Source organism: Oncorhynchus clarkii, chromosome 1 (genome assembly GCF_045791955.1).
Source record: "Oncorhynchus clarkii lewisi isolate Uvic-CL-2024 chromosome 1, UVic_Ocla_1.0, whole genome shotgun sequence".
Lineage (NCBI taxonomy): Eukaryota > Metazoa > Chordata > Actinopteri > Salmoniformes > Salmonidae > Oncorhynchus > Oncorhynchus clarkii.
In genome coordinates, this window is record NC_092147.1 from 90,374,488 (window position 1) to 90,386,995 (window position 12,508).

A 12,508-nucleotide genomic window follows, 5' to 3' on the forward strand; every position below is an offset into this window, starting at 1 on the left:
GTTGGTCGGCTGGTAGAAATACATTTTAAATGGCTCATTAGGACAGTTGGTCGGCTGGTAGAAATACATTTTAAATGGCTCATTAGGACAGTTGGTCGGCTGGTAGAAATACATTTTAAATGGCTCATTAGGACAGTTGGTCGACTGGTAGAAATACATTTTAAATGGCTCATTAGGACAGTTGGTCGACTGGTAGAAATACATTTTAAATGGCTCATTAGGACAGTTGGTCGACTGGTAGAAATACATTTTAAATGGCTCATTAGGACAGTTGGTCGACTGGTAGAAATACATTTTAAATGGCTCATTAGGACAGTTGGTCGACTGGTAGAAATACATTTTAAATGGCTCATTAGGACAGTTGGTCGACTGGTAGAAATACATTTTAAATGGCTCATTGGGACAGTTGGTCGACTGGTAGAAATACATTTTAAATGGCTCATTAGGACAGTTTGACATCTACTAGACTAGTATGTTACCACACTAGTGTTGCACGTACAGTACACCGAAACATCTGCACTTTTCCAATACAACACGAAAAACGGGTCGGTACAAAATGTTTGGAACATTCGTTTCTTCTATCAAAAAAGTGTCACGTTTGGAAAAAAAAGTAAATGCTTTGAAATTAATTAAATTTGTCCATGTTTATCATAAACCATCAACAGTTATTCATATTCCCTGCAACTTCCTCATGAGACAACGGCAAGGGAATGCCCGTCTGTGTGCTAATGTCAACCGTCTGCTGGTAGCTGGAAAGGCTAATGAGGCGATAATGCTAATGACAAACGTCTGCTGGTATCTGGAAAGGCTAATGAGGCGATAATGCTAATGACAAACGTCTGCTGGTATCTGGAAAGGCTAATGAGGCGATAATGCTAATGACAAACGTCTGCTGGTATCTGGAAAGGCTAATGAGGCGATAATGCTAATGACAAACGTCTGCTGGTATCTGGAAAGGCTAATGAGGCGATAATGCTAATGACAACCGTCTGCTGGTATCTGGAAAGGCTAATGAGGCGATAATGCTAATGACAAACGTCTGCTGGTATCTGGAAAGGCTAATGAGGCGATAATGCTAATGACAACCGTCTGCTGGTATCTGGAAAGGCTAATGAGGCGATAATGCTAATGACAACCGTCTGCTGGTATCTGGAAAGGCTAATGAGGCGATAATGCTAATGACAACCGTCTTCTGGTAGTTGGAAAGGCTAATGAGGCGATAATGCTAATGACAATCGTCTGCTGGTAGCTGGAAAGGCTTTCCCAAAAACCTTCTCAATTAAAAGTTTACTACAAAGTAGCCCATGCCTACCTGGCAGAATGACATCATGATTATTTACATCAATCCAGTGGCCATTTGTTCAGTAAAACTAAATACAGTGGGACTGAGAGCGAAACGCTTCTTTCTCTGCCATGTTATCATTTACGGTATTGATTCTAAAACTGATTCTAGAATCTGATTCTAAAACTGATTCTAAAACTGGTATCGTGACAACAACATATCACAGAGACAGGCACAAAGATTATCACGACATGACACTGGCCACAGCTGAATGAATCAATTAGCAACATGATCATGATCATTAGAGACGCTGTCTTCAGTAATCCCCCGAGACACGTCACAGAGCTTTAAACAGCATCCTACAACATGAACACATTATGAGGTGTGTGTCTATGTCCTGCCCCTGTCCCAGAGACAACGGCACAGCGTCCTGTACCTGTCCCAGAGACAACAGCACAGCGTCCTGTACCTGTCCCAGAGACAACGGCACAACGTCCTGTGTGTGTGTGTACTGTACCTGTCCCAGAGACAACGGCACAGCGTCCTGTGTGTGTGTGCGTCCGATCTTGATGATGTCTTTAAACTCCACAGCCTTGGCGTGCAGGGCGTCGTGGAGGTGTTGTAGACCGGGCAGCAGAACCTCGTGGACCTCTTTGGCTGCTGCGATGTGCATGGCTGTGGGGAACGTATCGTTGGAGCTCTGCAAGAGCAGACAAGAGGTCAACTACAGGTCCATTCAAATACTCTGAAAGACCCAACTATTTACATTAAATACAGATTAATAGATATTTAAAAACTCTTTACCTGAGCTTATCAGATACCTATAAATACAAATACCCTCCTGAGGGCAAACGATACAGTCTGTTACCCTCCTGAGGGCAAACGCTACAGTCTGTTACCCTCCTGAGGGCAAACGCTACAGTCTGTTACCCTCCTGAGGGCAAACGCTACAGTATGTTACCCTCCTGAGGGCAAACACTACAGTCTGTTACCCTCCTGAGGGCAAACGCTACAGTCTGTTACCCTCCTGAGGGCAAACGCTACAGTCTGTTACCCTCCTGAGGGCAAACGCTACAGTCTGTTACCCTCCTGAGGGCAAACGCTACAATCTGTTACCCTCCTGAGGGCAAACGCTACAGTCTGTTACCCTCCTGAGGGCAAACGCTACAGTCTGTTACCCTCCTGAGGGCAAACGCTACAGTCTGTTACCCTTCTGAGGGTCCAAATAAAACTAGCTACTTCTATCTGGGTGAAAAACTGTTTATTTCCTTCTTCAACATTTAGTATGAAATGAGAAAGCGTTTCAGAATGGTTAGCCTACCTGGCTTTTGTTGACGTGGTCGTTGGGGTGAACAGGGTCCTTGCTCCCCAGCTTCCCTCCGAGGATCTCGATGGCCCTGTTGCTGATCACCTCGTTGACGTTCATGTTGGACTGAGTTCCTGACCCGGTCTGCCACACCACCAGAGGAAAATGGTCATCCAGCTTACCAGCTGCCACCTGGTAAAGGAACATGGACATCAGACAAGAGAGGTCAACATGGACATCAGACCAGAGAGGTCAACATGGACATCAGACCAGAGAGGTCAACATGGACATCAGACCAGAGAGGCCAACATGCCTTAGTCTGGTCCAAGGAACATGGACATCAGACAAGGGTACCAAGGCCCAGACCAGTACCAAGGCCCAGACCGGTACCAAGGCCAAGACCAGTACCAAGGCCAAGACCGGTACCAAGGCCAAGACCGGTACCAAGACCGGTACCAAGGCCAAGACCGGTACCAAGGCATTCATCAGTAGAATGAGGCACCATGGCTAAATGTAACTAGTAGGACTAATGTAGCTAGCGAATAGCTTGATCCCAGATCTGTTTGTGCCGTCTTGCCAACAACACAAACAGGTCTGGGACCAGGCTAGGTAGCAAGGTCTAGTGCTCTGCGCTTTGCTCTGTACTGTATCAAAAGCTATAGCTATTCTCTACAGCAGTGTTGCCTAATGTTAGAACTAGACAGGTACCCAGGCTGATCTGTCTAATCGGTGTTAGAACTAGACAGGTACCCAGGCTGATCTGTCTAATCTGTGTTAGAACTAGACAGGTACCCAGGCTGATCTGTCTAATCTGTGTTAGAACTAGACAGGTACCCAGGCTGATCTGTCTAATCTGTGTTAGAACTAGACAGGTACCCAGGCTGATCTGTCTAATCTGTGTTAGAACTAGACAGGTACCCAGGCTGATCTGTCTAATCTGTGACAGAACTAGACAGGTACCCAGGCTGATCTGTCTAATCTGTGACAGAACTAGACAGGTACCCAGGCTGATCTGTCTAATCTGTGTTAGTAGACAGGTACCCAGGCTGATCTGTCTAATCTGTGTTAGAACTAGACAGGTACCCAGGCTGATCTGCCTAATCTGTGTTAGAACTAGACAGGTACCCAGACTGATCTGCCTAATCTGTGTTAGAACTAGACAGGTACCCAGGCTGATCTGTCTAATCTGTGTTAGTAGACAGGTACCCAGGCTGATCTGTCTAATCTGTGTTAGAACTAGACAGGTACCCAGGCTGATCTGCCTAATCTGTGTTAGAACTAGACAGGTACCCAGGCTGATCTGTCTAATCTGTGTTAGAACTAGACAGGTACCCAGGCTGATCTGTCTAATCTGTGTTAGAACTAGACAGGTACCCAGGCTGATTTGTCAAATCTGTGTTAGAACTAGACAGGTACCCAGGCTGATCTGTCTAATCTGTGACAGAACTAGACAGGTACCCAGGCTGATCTGTCTAATCTGTGTTAGTAGACAGGTACCCAGGCTGATCTGTCTAATCTGTGTTAGAACTAGACAGGTACCCAGGCTGATCTGCCTAATCTGTGTTAGAACTAGACAGGTACCCAGACTGATCTGCCTAATCTGTGTTAGAACTAGACAGGTACCCAGGCTGATCTGTCTAATCTGTGTTAGTAGACAGGTACCCAGGCTGATCTGTCTAATCTGTGTTAGAACTAGACAGGTACCCAGGCTGATTTGTCAAATCTGTGTTAGAACTAGACAGGTACCCAGGCTGATCTGTCTAATCTGTGACAGAACTAGACAGGTACCCAGGCTGATCTGTCTAATCTGTGACAGAACTAGACAGGTACCCAGGCTGATCTGTCTAATCTGTGTTAGTAGACAGGTACCCAGGCTGATCTGTCTAATCTGTGTTAGAACTAGACAGGTACCCAGGCTGATCTGCCTAATCTGTGTTAGAACTAGACAGGTACCCAGACTGATCTGCCTAATCTGTGTTAGAACTAGACAGGTACCCAGGCTGATCTGTCTAATCTGTGTTAGTAGACAGGTACCCAGGCTGATCTGTCTAATCTGTGTTAGAACTAGACAGGTACCCAGGCTGATCTGCCTAATCTGTGTTAGAACTAGACAGGTACCCAGGCTGATCTGTCTAATCTGTGTTAGAACTAGACAGGTACCCAGGCTGATCTGTCTAATCTGTGTTAGAACTAGACAGGTACCCAGGCTGATTTGTCAAATCTGTGTTAGAACTAGACAGGTACCCAGGCTGATCTGTCTAATCTGTGACAGAACTAGACAGGTACCCAGGCTGATCTGTCTAATCTGTGTTAGTAGACAGGTACCCAGGCTGATCTGTCTAATCTGTGTTAGAACTAGACAGGTACCCAGGCTGATCTGCCTAATCTGTGTTAGAACTAGACAGGTACCCAGACTGATCTGCCTAATCTGTGTTAGAACTAGACAGGTACCCAGGCTGATCTGTCTAATCTGTGTTAGTAGACAGGTACCCAGGCTGATCTGTCTAATCTGTGTTAGAACTAGACAGGTACCCAGGCTGATCTGTCTGATCTGTCTAATATGTGTTAGAACTAGACAGGTACCCAGGCTGATCTGCCTAATCTGTGTTAGAACTAGACAGGTACCCAGGCTGATCTGTCTAATCTGTGTTAGTAGACAGGTACCCAGGCTGATCTGCCTAATCTGTGTTAGTAGACAGGTACCCAGGCTGATCTGTCTAATCTGTGTTAGAACCAGACAGGTACCCAGGCTGATCTGCCTAATCTGTGTTAGTAGACAGGTACCCAGGCTGATCTGCCTAATCTGTGTTAGTAGACAGGTACCCAGGCTGATCTGTCTAATCTGTGTTAGAACTAGATAGGTACCCAGGCTGATCTGTCTAATCTGTGTTAGTAGACAGGTACCCAGGCTGATCTGTCTAATCTGTGTTAGTAGACAGGTACCCAGGCTGATCTGTCTAATCTGTGTTAGAACCAGACAGGTACCCAGGCTGATCTGTCTAATCTGTGTTAGTAGACAGGTACCCAGGCTGATCTGTCTAATCTGTGTTAGAACCAGACAGGTACCCAGGCTGATCTGTCTAATCTGTGTTAGTAGACAGGTACCCAGTCTAATCTGTCACAACGTTGACAGTCATGCGACCCTCTCCTGTAGTGGTGTGGCTGTTCCCCCTGTATCAGGCACCTCATCAGCAGCCTGCACGATGGCATCAGCCAGCCTCGGGTCCAGTCCGTAGTCCTTGTTGACCTCTGCAGCAGCCCTCTTCAGAATCCCAAAGGCTTTGATCACCTGGATCTGTTGGACACCAAAGACAGTAGTGAGGACGTGTGGCGCTACGATGATTTCACTGATACACAACGATACGCTGATTACAGGAAGTAACCTTTAGTCTGATCTGAATCTGGGGGAAATAGGACAGGAAATTGTTGCAAGGATGTGTGTCCAATTTGTAGCGAGAGCTAGCTACAATGATCCCCCCCCCGAGACATGGTGGGACGGGTGACCTACAGCCACAGGGATCCACAGCCGTGTCTCAGGGCTCAAGCTACACCTTGATAGATGAAGTAGCATCTAGTCTGAACTTACTGGCATTCTCTCCGACGGTCCTCCGATCTTGAAGTTCATGGTGGATCTGACTGTCTGAGCCCCATAATACTTGTCAACGGGCACCTTCAGCTCTCCGAAGGTGTCTGCCTCAATTCTGTACTCTGAAGACTGAACAACAACATCGAGACAGTCAAATAGCAAAGATGAAAAGTTAGTCTTGGTTACTAAATGGTTATTTGGTTAGAGAGGCATAATCTCAACAACAATAAACTAGTAGCTAGCTATAGACTTGCTTTGTTGACATTTGAAAGCCAACCTCTGAACAACAGAACAGTTGTGTCTCGGGCTGACCTATCAGGTGTTTAGATACAGATCTCCTAGCTAATTGTAGGTAAACAAATCCCTACGCAGCCATTTGTACAGTGCTCTGTGCCAGCGGTAGTGTTGGGATGCAGTTTGCCAAGTACCTCGACTCCTTCACGGAGTTTAGACTATTTTTACTTTAAGTACTTTACACCACTGAGCCAGTCCACCACCACTGAGCCAGTCCACCACCACTGAGCCAGTCCACCACCACTGAGCCAGTCCACCACCACTGAGCCAGTCCACCACCACTGAGCCAGTCCACCACCACTGAGCCGGTCCACCACCACTGAGCCGGTCCACCACCACTGAGCCAGTCCACCACCACTGAGCCAGTCCACCACCAGTCCACCACCACTGAGCCAGTCCACCACCACTGAGCCAGTCCACCACCAGTCCACCACCACTGAGCCAGTCCACCACCACTGAGCCAGTCCACCACCACTGAGCCAGTCCACCACCACTGAGCCAGTCCACCACCACTGAGCCAGTCCACCACCACTGAGCCAGTCCACCACCACTGAGCCGGTCCACCACCACTGAGCCAGTCCACCACCAGTCCACCACCACTGAGCCAGTCCACCACCACTGAGCCGGTCCACCACCACTGAGCCAGTCCACCACCACTGAGCCAGTCCACCACCACTGAGCCAGTCCACCACCACTGAGCCAGTCCACCACCACTGAGCCAGTCCACCACCACTGAGCCAGTCCACCACCACTGAGCCAGTCCACCACCACTGAGCCGGTCCACCACCACTGAGCCGGTCCACCACCACTGAGCCAGTCCACCACCACTGAGCCAGTCCACCACCAGTCCACCACCACTGAGCCAGTCCACCACCACTGAGCCAGTCCACCACCAGTCCACCACCACTGAGCCAGTCCACCACCACTGAGCCAGTCCACTATGCATAATAAAAGACCATACTCAAAGGCGATTGAGCGAATGTGTTTAGTTTTGGAGTATAGGCCATACCAATGTACCAAAGACATCGTAAATCAGTTTGGTTTGATGTTTTTCTGCACTTGGTAATATGTGGAAGGCTACGTAAGGTATAACGGCACTATTGGCTTTTTAATTCAGGGTTTTTCTTGCGGCTTGGGGCGGCAGGGTAGCCTAGTGGTTAGAGTGGAGGGGCGGCAGGGTAGCCTAGTGGTTAGAGTGGAGGGGCGGCAGGGTAGCCTAGTGGTTAGAGTGGAGGGGCGGCAGGGTAGCCTAGTGGTTAGAGTGGAGGGGCGGCAGGGTAGCCTAGTGGTTAGAGTGGAGGGGCGGCAGGGTAGCCTAGTGGTTAGAGCGTTGGACTAGTAACCGGAAGGTTGCAAGTTCAAATCCCCGAGCTGACAAGGTACAAATCTGTCGTTCTGCCCCTGAACAGGCAGTTAACAGGCAGTAGACAGGTACCCAGGCTAGGCCGTCATTGAAAATAAGAATTTGTTCTTAACTGACTTGCCTAGTAAAATAAAGGTTAAATAAAATATGTCTATGGATAAGCATAAACTCTATGTTTATGGTTGTTTTGAATGAATCTACACAGTCCCTAAGTCCAGAACAGACTATGGGAGGGGCACAGTACTACACAGAGCCATGACTACATGGAACTCTATTCCACAGAGCCATGACTACATGGAACTCTATTCCACAGTACTACATAGAGCCATGACTAAATGGAACTCTATTCCACAGTACTACATAGAGCCATGACCACATGGAACTCTATTCCATAGTACTACATAGAGCCATGACTACATGGAACTCTATTCCACATTACTACATAGAGCCATGACTACATGAAACTCTATTCCACAGTACTACATAGAGCCATGACTACATGGAACTCTATTCCACAGTACTACATAGAGCCATGACTACATGGAACTCTATTCCACAGTACTACACAGAGCCATGACTACATGGAACTCTATTCCACAGTACTACATAGAGCCATGACTACATGGAACTCTATTCCACAGTACTACATGACTACATGGAACTCTATTCCACAGTACTACATAGAGACATGACTACATGGAACTCTATTCCACAGTGCTACATAGAGCCATGACTACATGGAACTCTATTCCACATTACTACATAGAGACATGACTACATGGAACTCTATTCCACAGTACTACACAGAGCCATGACTACATGGAACTCTATTCCACAGTACTACATAGAGCCATGACCACATGGAACTCTATTCCACAGTACTACACAGAGCCATGACTACATGGAACTCTATTCCACAGTGCTACATAGAGACATGACTACATGGAACTCTATTCCACAGTGCTACATAGAGCCATGACTACATGGAACTCTATTCCACAATACTACATAGAGCCATGACTACATGGAACTCTATTCCACAGTACTACATGACTACATTGAACTCTATTCCACAGTACTACATAGAGACATGACTACATGGAACTCTATTCCACAGTGCTACATAGAGCCATGACTACATGGAACTCTATTCCACAGTACTACATAGAGCCATGACTACATGGAACTCTATTCCACAGTGCTACATGACTACATTGAACTCTATTCCACAGTACTACATAGAGACATGACTACATGGAACTCTATTCCACAGTGCTACATAGAGCCATGACTACATGGAACTCTATTCCACAGTACTACATAGAGCCATGACTACATGGAACTCTATTCCACAGTACTACATAGAGCCATGACTACATGCAACTCTATTCCACAGTACTACATAGAGACATGACTACATGGAACTCTATTCCACAGTACTACATGACTACATGGAACTCTATTCCACAGTACTACATAGAGACATGACTACATGGAACTCTATTCCACAGTGCTACATAGAGCCATGACTACATGGAACTCTATTCCACAATACTACATAGAGCCATGACTACATGGAACTCTATTCCACAGTACTACATGACTACATGGAACTCTATTCCACAGTACTACATAGAGACATGACTACATGGAACTCTATTCCACAGTGCTACATAGAGACATGACTACATGGAACTCTATTCCACAGTACTACATAGAGCCATGACTACATGGAACTCTATTCCACAGTACTACATAGAGCCATGACTACATGGAACTCTCTTCCACAGTACTACATAGAGCCATGACTACATGGAACTCTATTCTACAGTACTACATAGAGACATGACTACATGGAACTCTATTCCACAGTACTACATAGAGCCATGACTACATGGAACTCTATTCCACAGTACTACATAGAGCCATGACTACATGGAACTCTATTCCACAGTACTACATGACTACATGGAACTCTATTCCACAGTACTACATAGAGACATGACTACATGGAACTCTATTCCACAGTGCTACATAGAGCCATGACTACATGGAACTCTATTCCACAATACTACATAGAGCCATGACTACATGGAACTCTATTCCACAGTACTACATAGAGCCATGACTACATGGAACTCTATTCCACAGTACTACATAGAGCCATGACTACATGGAACTCTATTCCATAGTACTACATAGAGCCATGACTACATGGAACTCTATTCCACATTACTACATAGAGCCATGACTACATGAAACTCTATTCCACAGTACTACATAGAGCCATGACTACACGGAATTCTATTCCACAGTACTACATAGAGCCATGACTACATGGAACTCTATTCCACAGTACTACATAGAGCCATGACTACATGGAACTCTATTCCACAGTGCTACATGACTACATTGAACTCTATTCCACAGTACTACATAGAGACATGACTACATGGAACTCTATTCCACAGTGCTACATAGAGCCATGACTACATGGAACTCTATTCCACAATACTACATAGAGCCATGACTACATGGAACTCTATTCCACAGTACTACATGACTACATGGAACTCTATTCCACAGTACTACATAGAGACATGACTACATGGAACTCTATTCCACAGTGCTACATAGAGCCATGACTACATGGAACTCTATTCCACAGTACTACATAGAGCCATGACTACATGCAACTCTATTCCACAGTACTACATAGAGACATGACTACATGGAACTCTATTCCACAATACTACATAGAGCCATGACTACATGGAACTCTATTCCACAGTACTACATGACTACATGGAACGCTATTCCACAGTACTACATAGAGACATGACTACATGGAACTCTATTCCACAGTGCTACATAGAGCCATGACTACATGGAACTCTATTCCACAATATTACATAGAGCCATGACTACATGGAACTCTATTCCACAGTACTACATGACTACATGGAACTCTATTCCACAGTACTACATAGAGCCATGACTACATGGAACTCTATTCTACAGTACTACATAGAGACATGACTACATGGAACTCTATTCCACAGTACTACATAGAGCCATGACTACATGGAACTCTATTCCACAGTACTACATAGAGCCATGACTACATGGAACTCTATTCCACAGTACTACATAGAGCCATGACTACATGGAAGTCTATATCTATACATCAAGTAACTAACAAAAGCAGTAAAATCTGATTTAAGAAACAGATAAAAATACACCTTATTGAACATTGAGGACTTCACACACACACACACACACACACACACACACACACACACACACACGGATTGTGTTGTAGTAGAGTAGTGGCCGGAGGGCACACAATGTATTGTGAAATCTGTTGTAAAATGTATTTTAATGTTTTAAAAAATGGTATTATTATGTATATTACTGCCTTCATTCGTGCTGGACCACAGGAAGAGTAGCGGCTGCCTTGTACAGTCTGACTTGTGATGGGACTGTTCACCAAAAGTGAGCCTTTATGTTAGATTCCTAGGGGCTACTTTCACCAACTACCTCGTACCCCTCTACACACTGACTCGCTAAGTCACTCCTTGTATAACCTCGTTATTGCTATTTTATTGAGTCACGTTAACTATTTGCTTTTTTTTAAATTTAAGACATTGTTCTTACGTTTTCAATCGGTATTGTTGGTTAATAGCTCGTAAATAATTGTTCCACGGTCAAATCTACACCTGTTGTATTCGGCGCAAGCGACAAATACAATTTGTACTCCGTGTTTACTTGGTAAGTTATGCAGTGAAAGTTAGCCAGTTAGCAGATAGTTGTAAACTGACTTTGACCTTCTGCCAGCCTGACAAGATAACATTAGCCAAATGACAAGCTTGCTACCAGAATATTGCTGTGAATACTTGTGTTTCTCTTGTTTGACAGACTGCGGTTGTCCTAAAAACAGCATTACTACATTCATGTAAAGCTAGATAGCAAGATGGCTAACTATTTCATTTGAGCTAGTACCACTAACTAACCAATAGTTAGCTTGGCTAACTATTAAGGTCATTTGCAGGGCCTGCGATGGACTAACAACTGACTGTAACCCCCGGTAAGACCCCACAACGTACCATTCTGGAGGAGATGACTGCAGGACTGTGCTTTGTGTTGGAAAGGCTCCTCTGTAACGCCTGGAGGTTGCAGTTAAATCGCAGGACGTTTCTCAAAGAGAGATACATTGCGTTATTAACCCAGCTGTCCCTTCAGACCAGGGCGGAACTAAAAATGAGCCAACTACACGTCTGTGTTAGGGGGGCGGAAACATATATTTGCAACATTTCTTGTGCACGTATCATTTAAAGCAGCACACCGAATCAAAAGCGATATAAAAATGTTATACTACATTTGACTGTCTTCATGCCGTTGAAACAAGTGACGTTGTTTGATATTACTGTATTTGTCATGACATTTTTAGGCCTTTTGGTTTGTCTAAACTTGTGTTGGGAAAATGCAAATGTGTAAGCGATCGTGTATCCTGTATAGCCGCTAGTGGGCGCTATTTATATGTCTTTTTGACGGATCTCCACGTCAAAAATACTTTTAAATAGCGGACACAAGCGGCTTTCCAGGCTAGAAATCATGCAATGTTGAGTCCTAAACTGCTATCTCTAATAACTGATAGGCACAGAGGGATAGGTGCAG

General features: G+C 45.3%; 1 protein-coding gene across 1 annotated transcript in view; it reads right to left on the reverse strand.

The window, feature by feature from the left end:
* Positions 1-12,119, reverse strand: part of LOC139413837 (fumarate hydratase, mitochondrial-like) — a 30,918-nt gene extending 18,799 nt beyond the window's left edge. Inside the window, exons 1-5 of the mRNA XM_071161633.1 lie at positions 11,938-12,119; positions 6,175-6,303; positions 5,773-5,883; positions 2,604-2,780; positions 1,800-1,982 (exon numbers count right to left, since the gene is read on the reverse strand). Of these exons, the coding sequence (XP_071017734.1) occupies positions 1,800-1,982; positions 2,604-2,780; positions 5,773-5,883; positions 6,175-6,303; positions 11,938-12,045 (708 nt within the window). The 5' untranslated portion in view covers positions 12,046-12,119. The remainder of the gene's footprint in view (positions 1-1,799; positions 1,983-2,603; positions 2,781-5,772; positions 5,884-6,174; positions 6,304-11,937) is intronic.
* Positions 12,120-12,508: the final 389 nt, after the last annotated feature.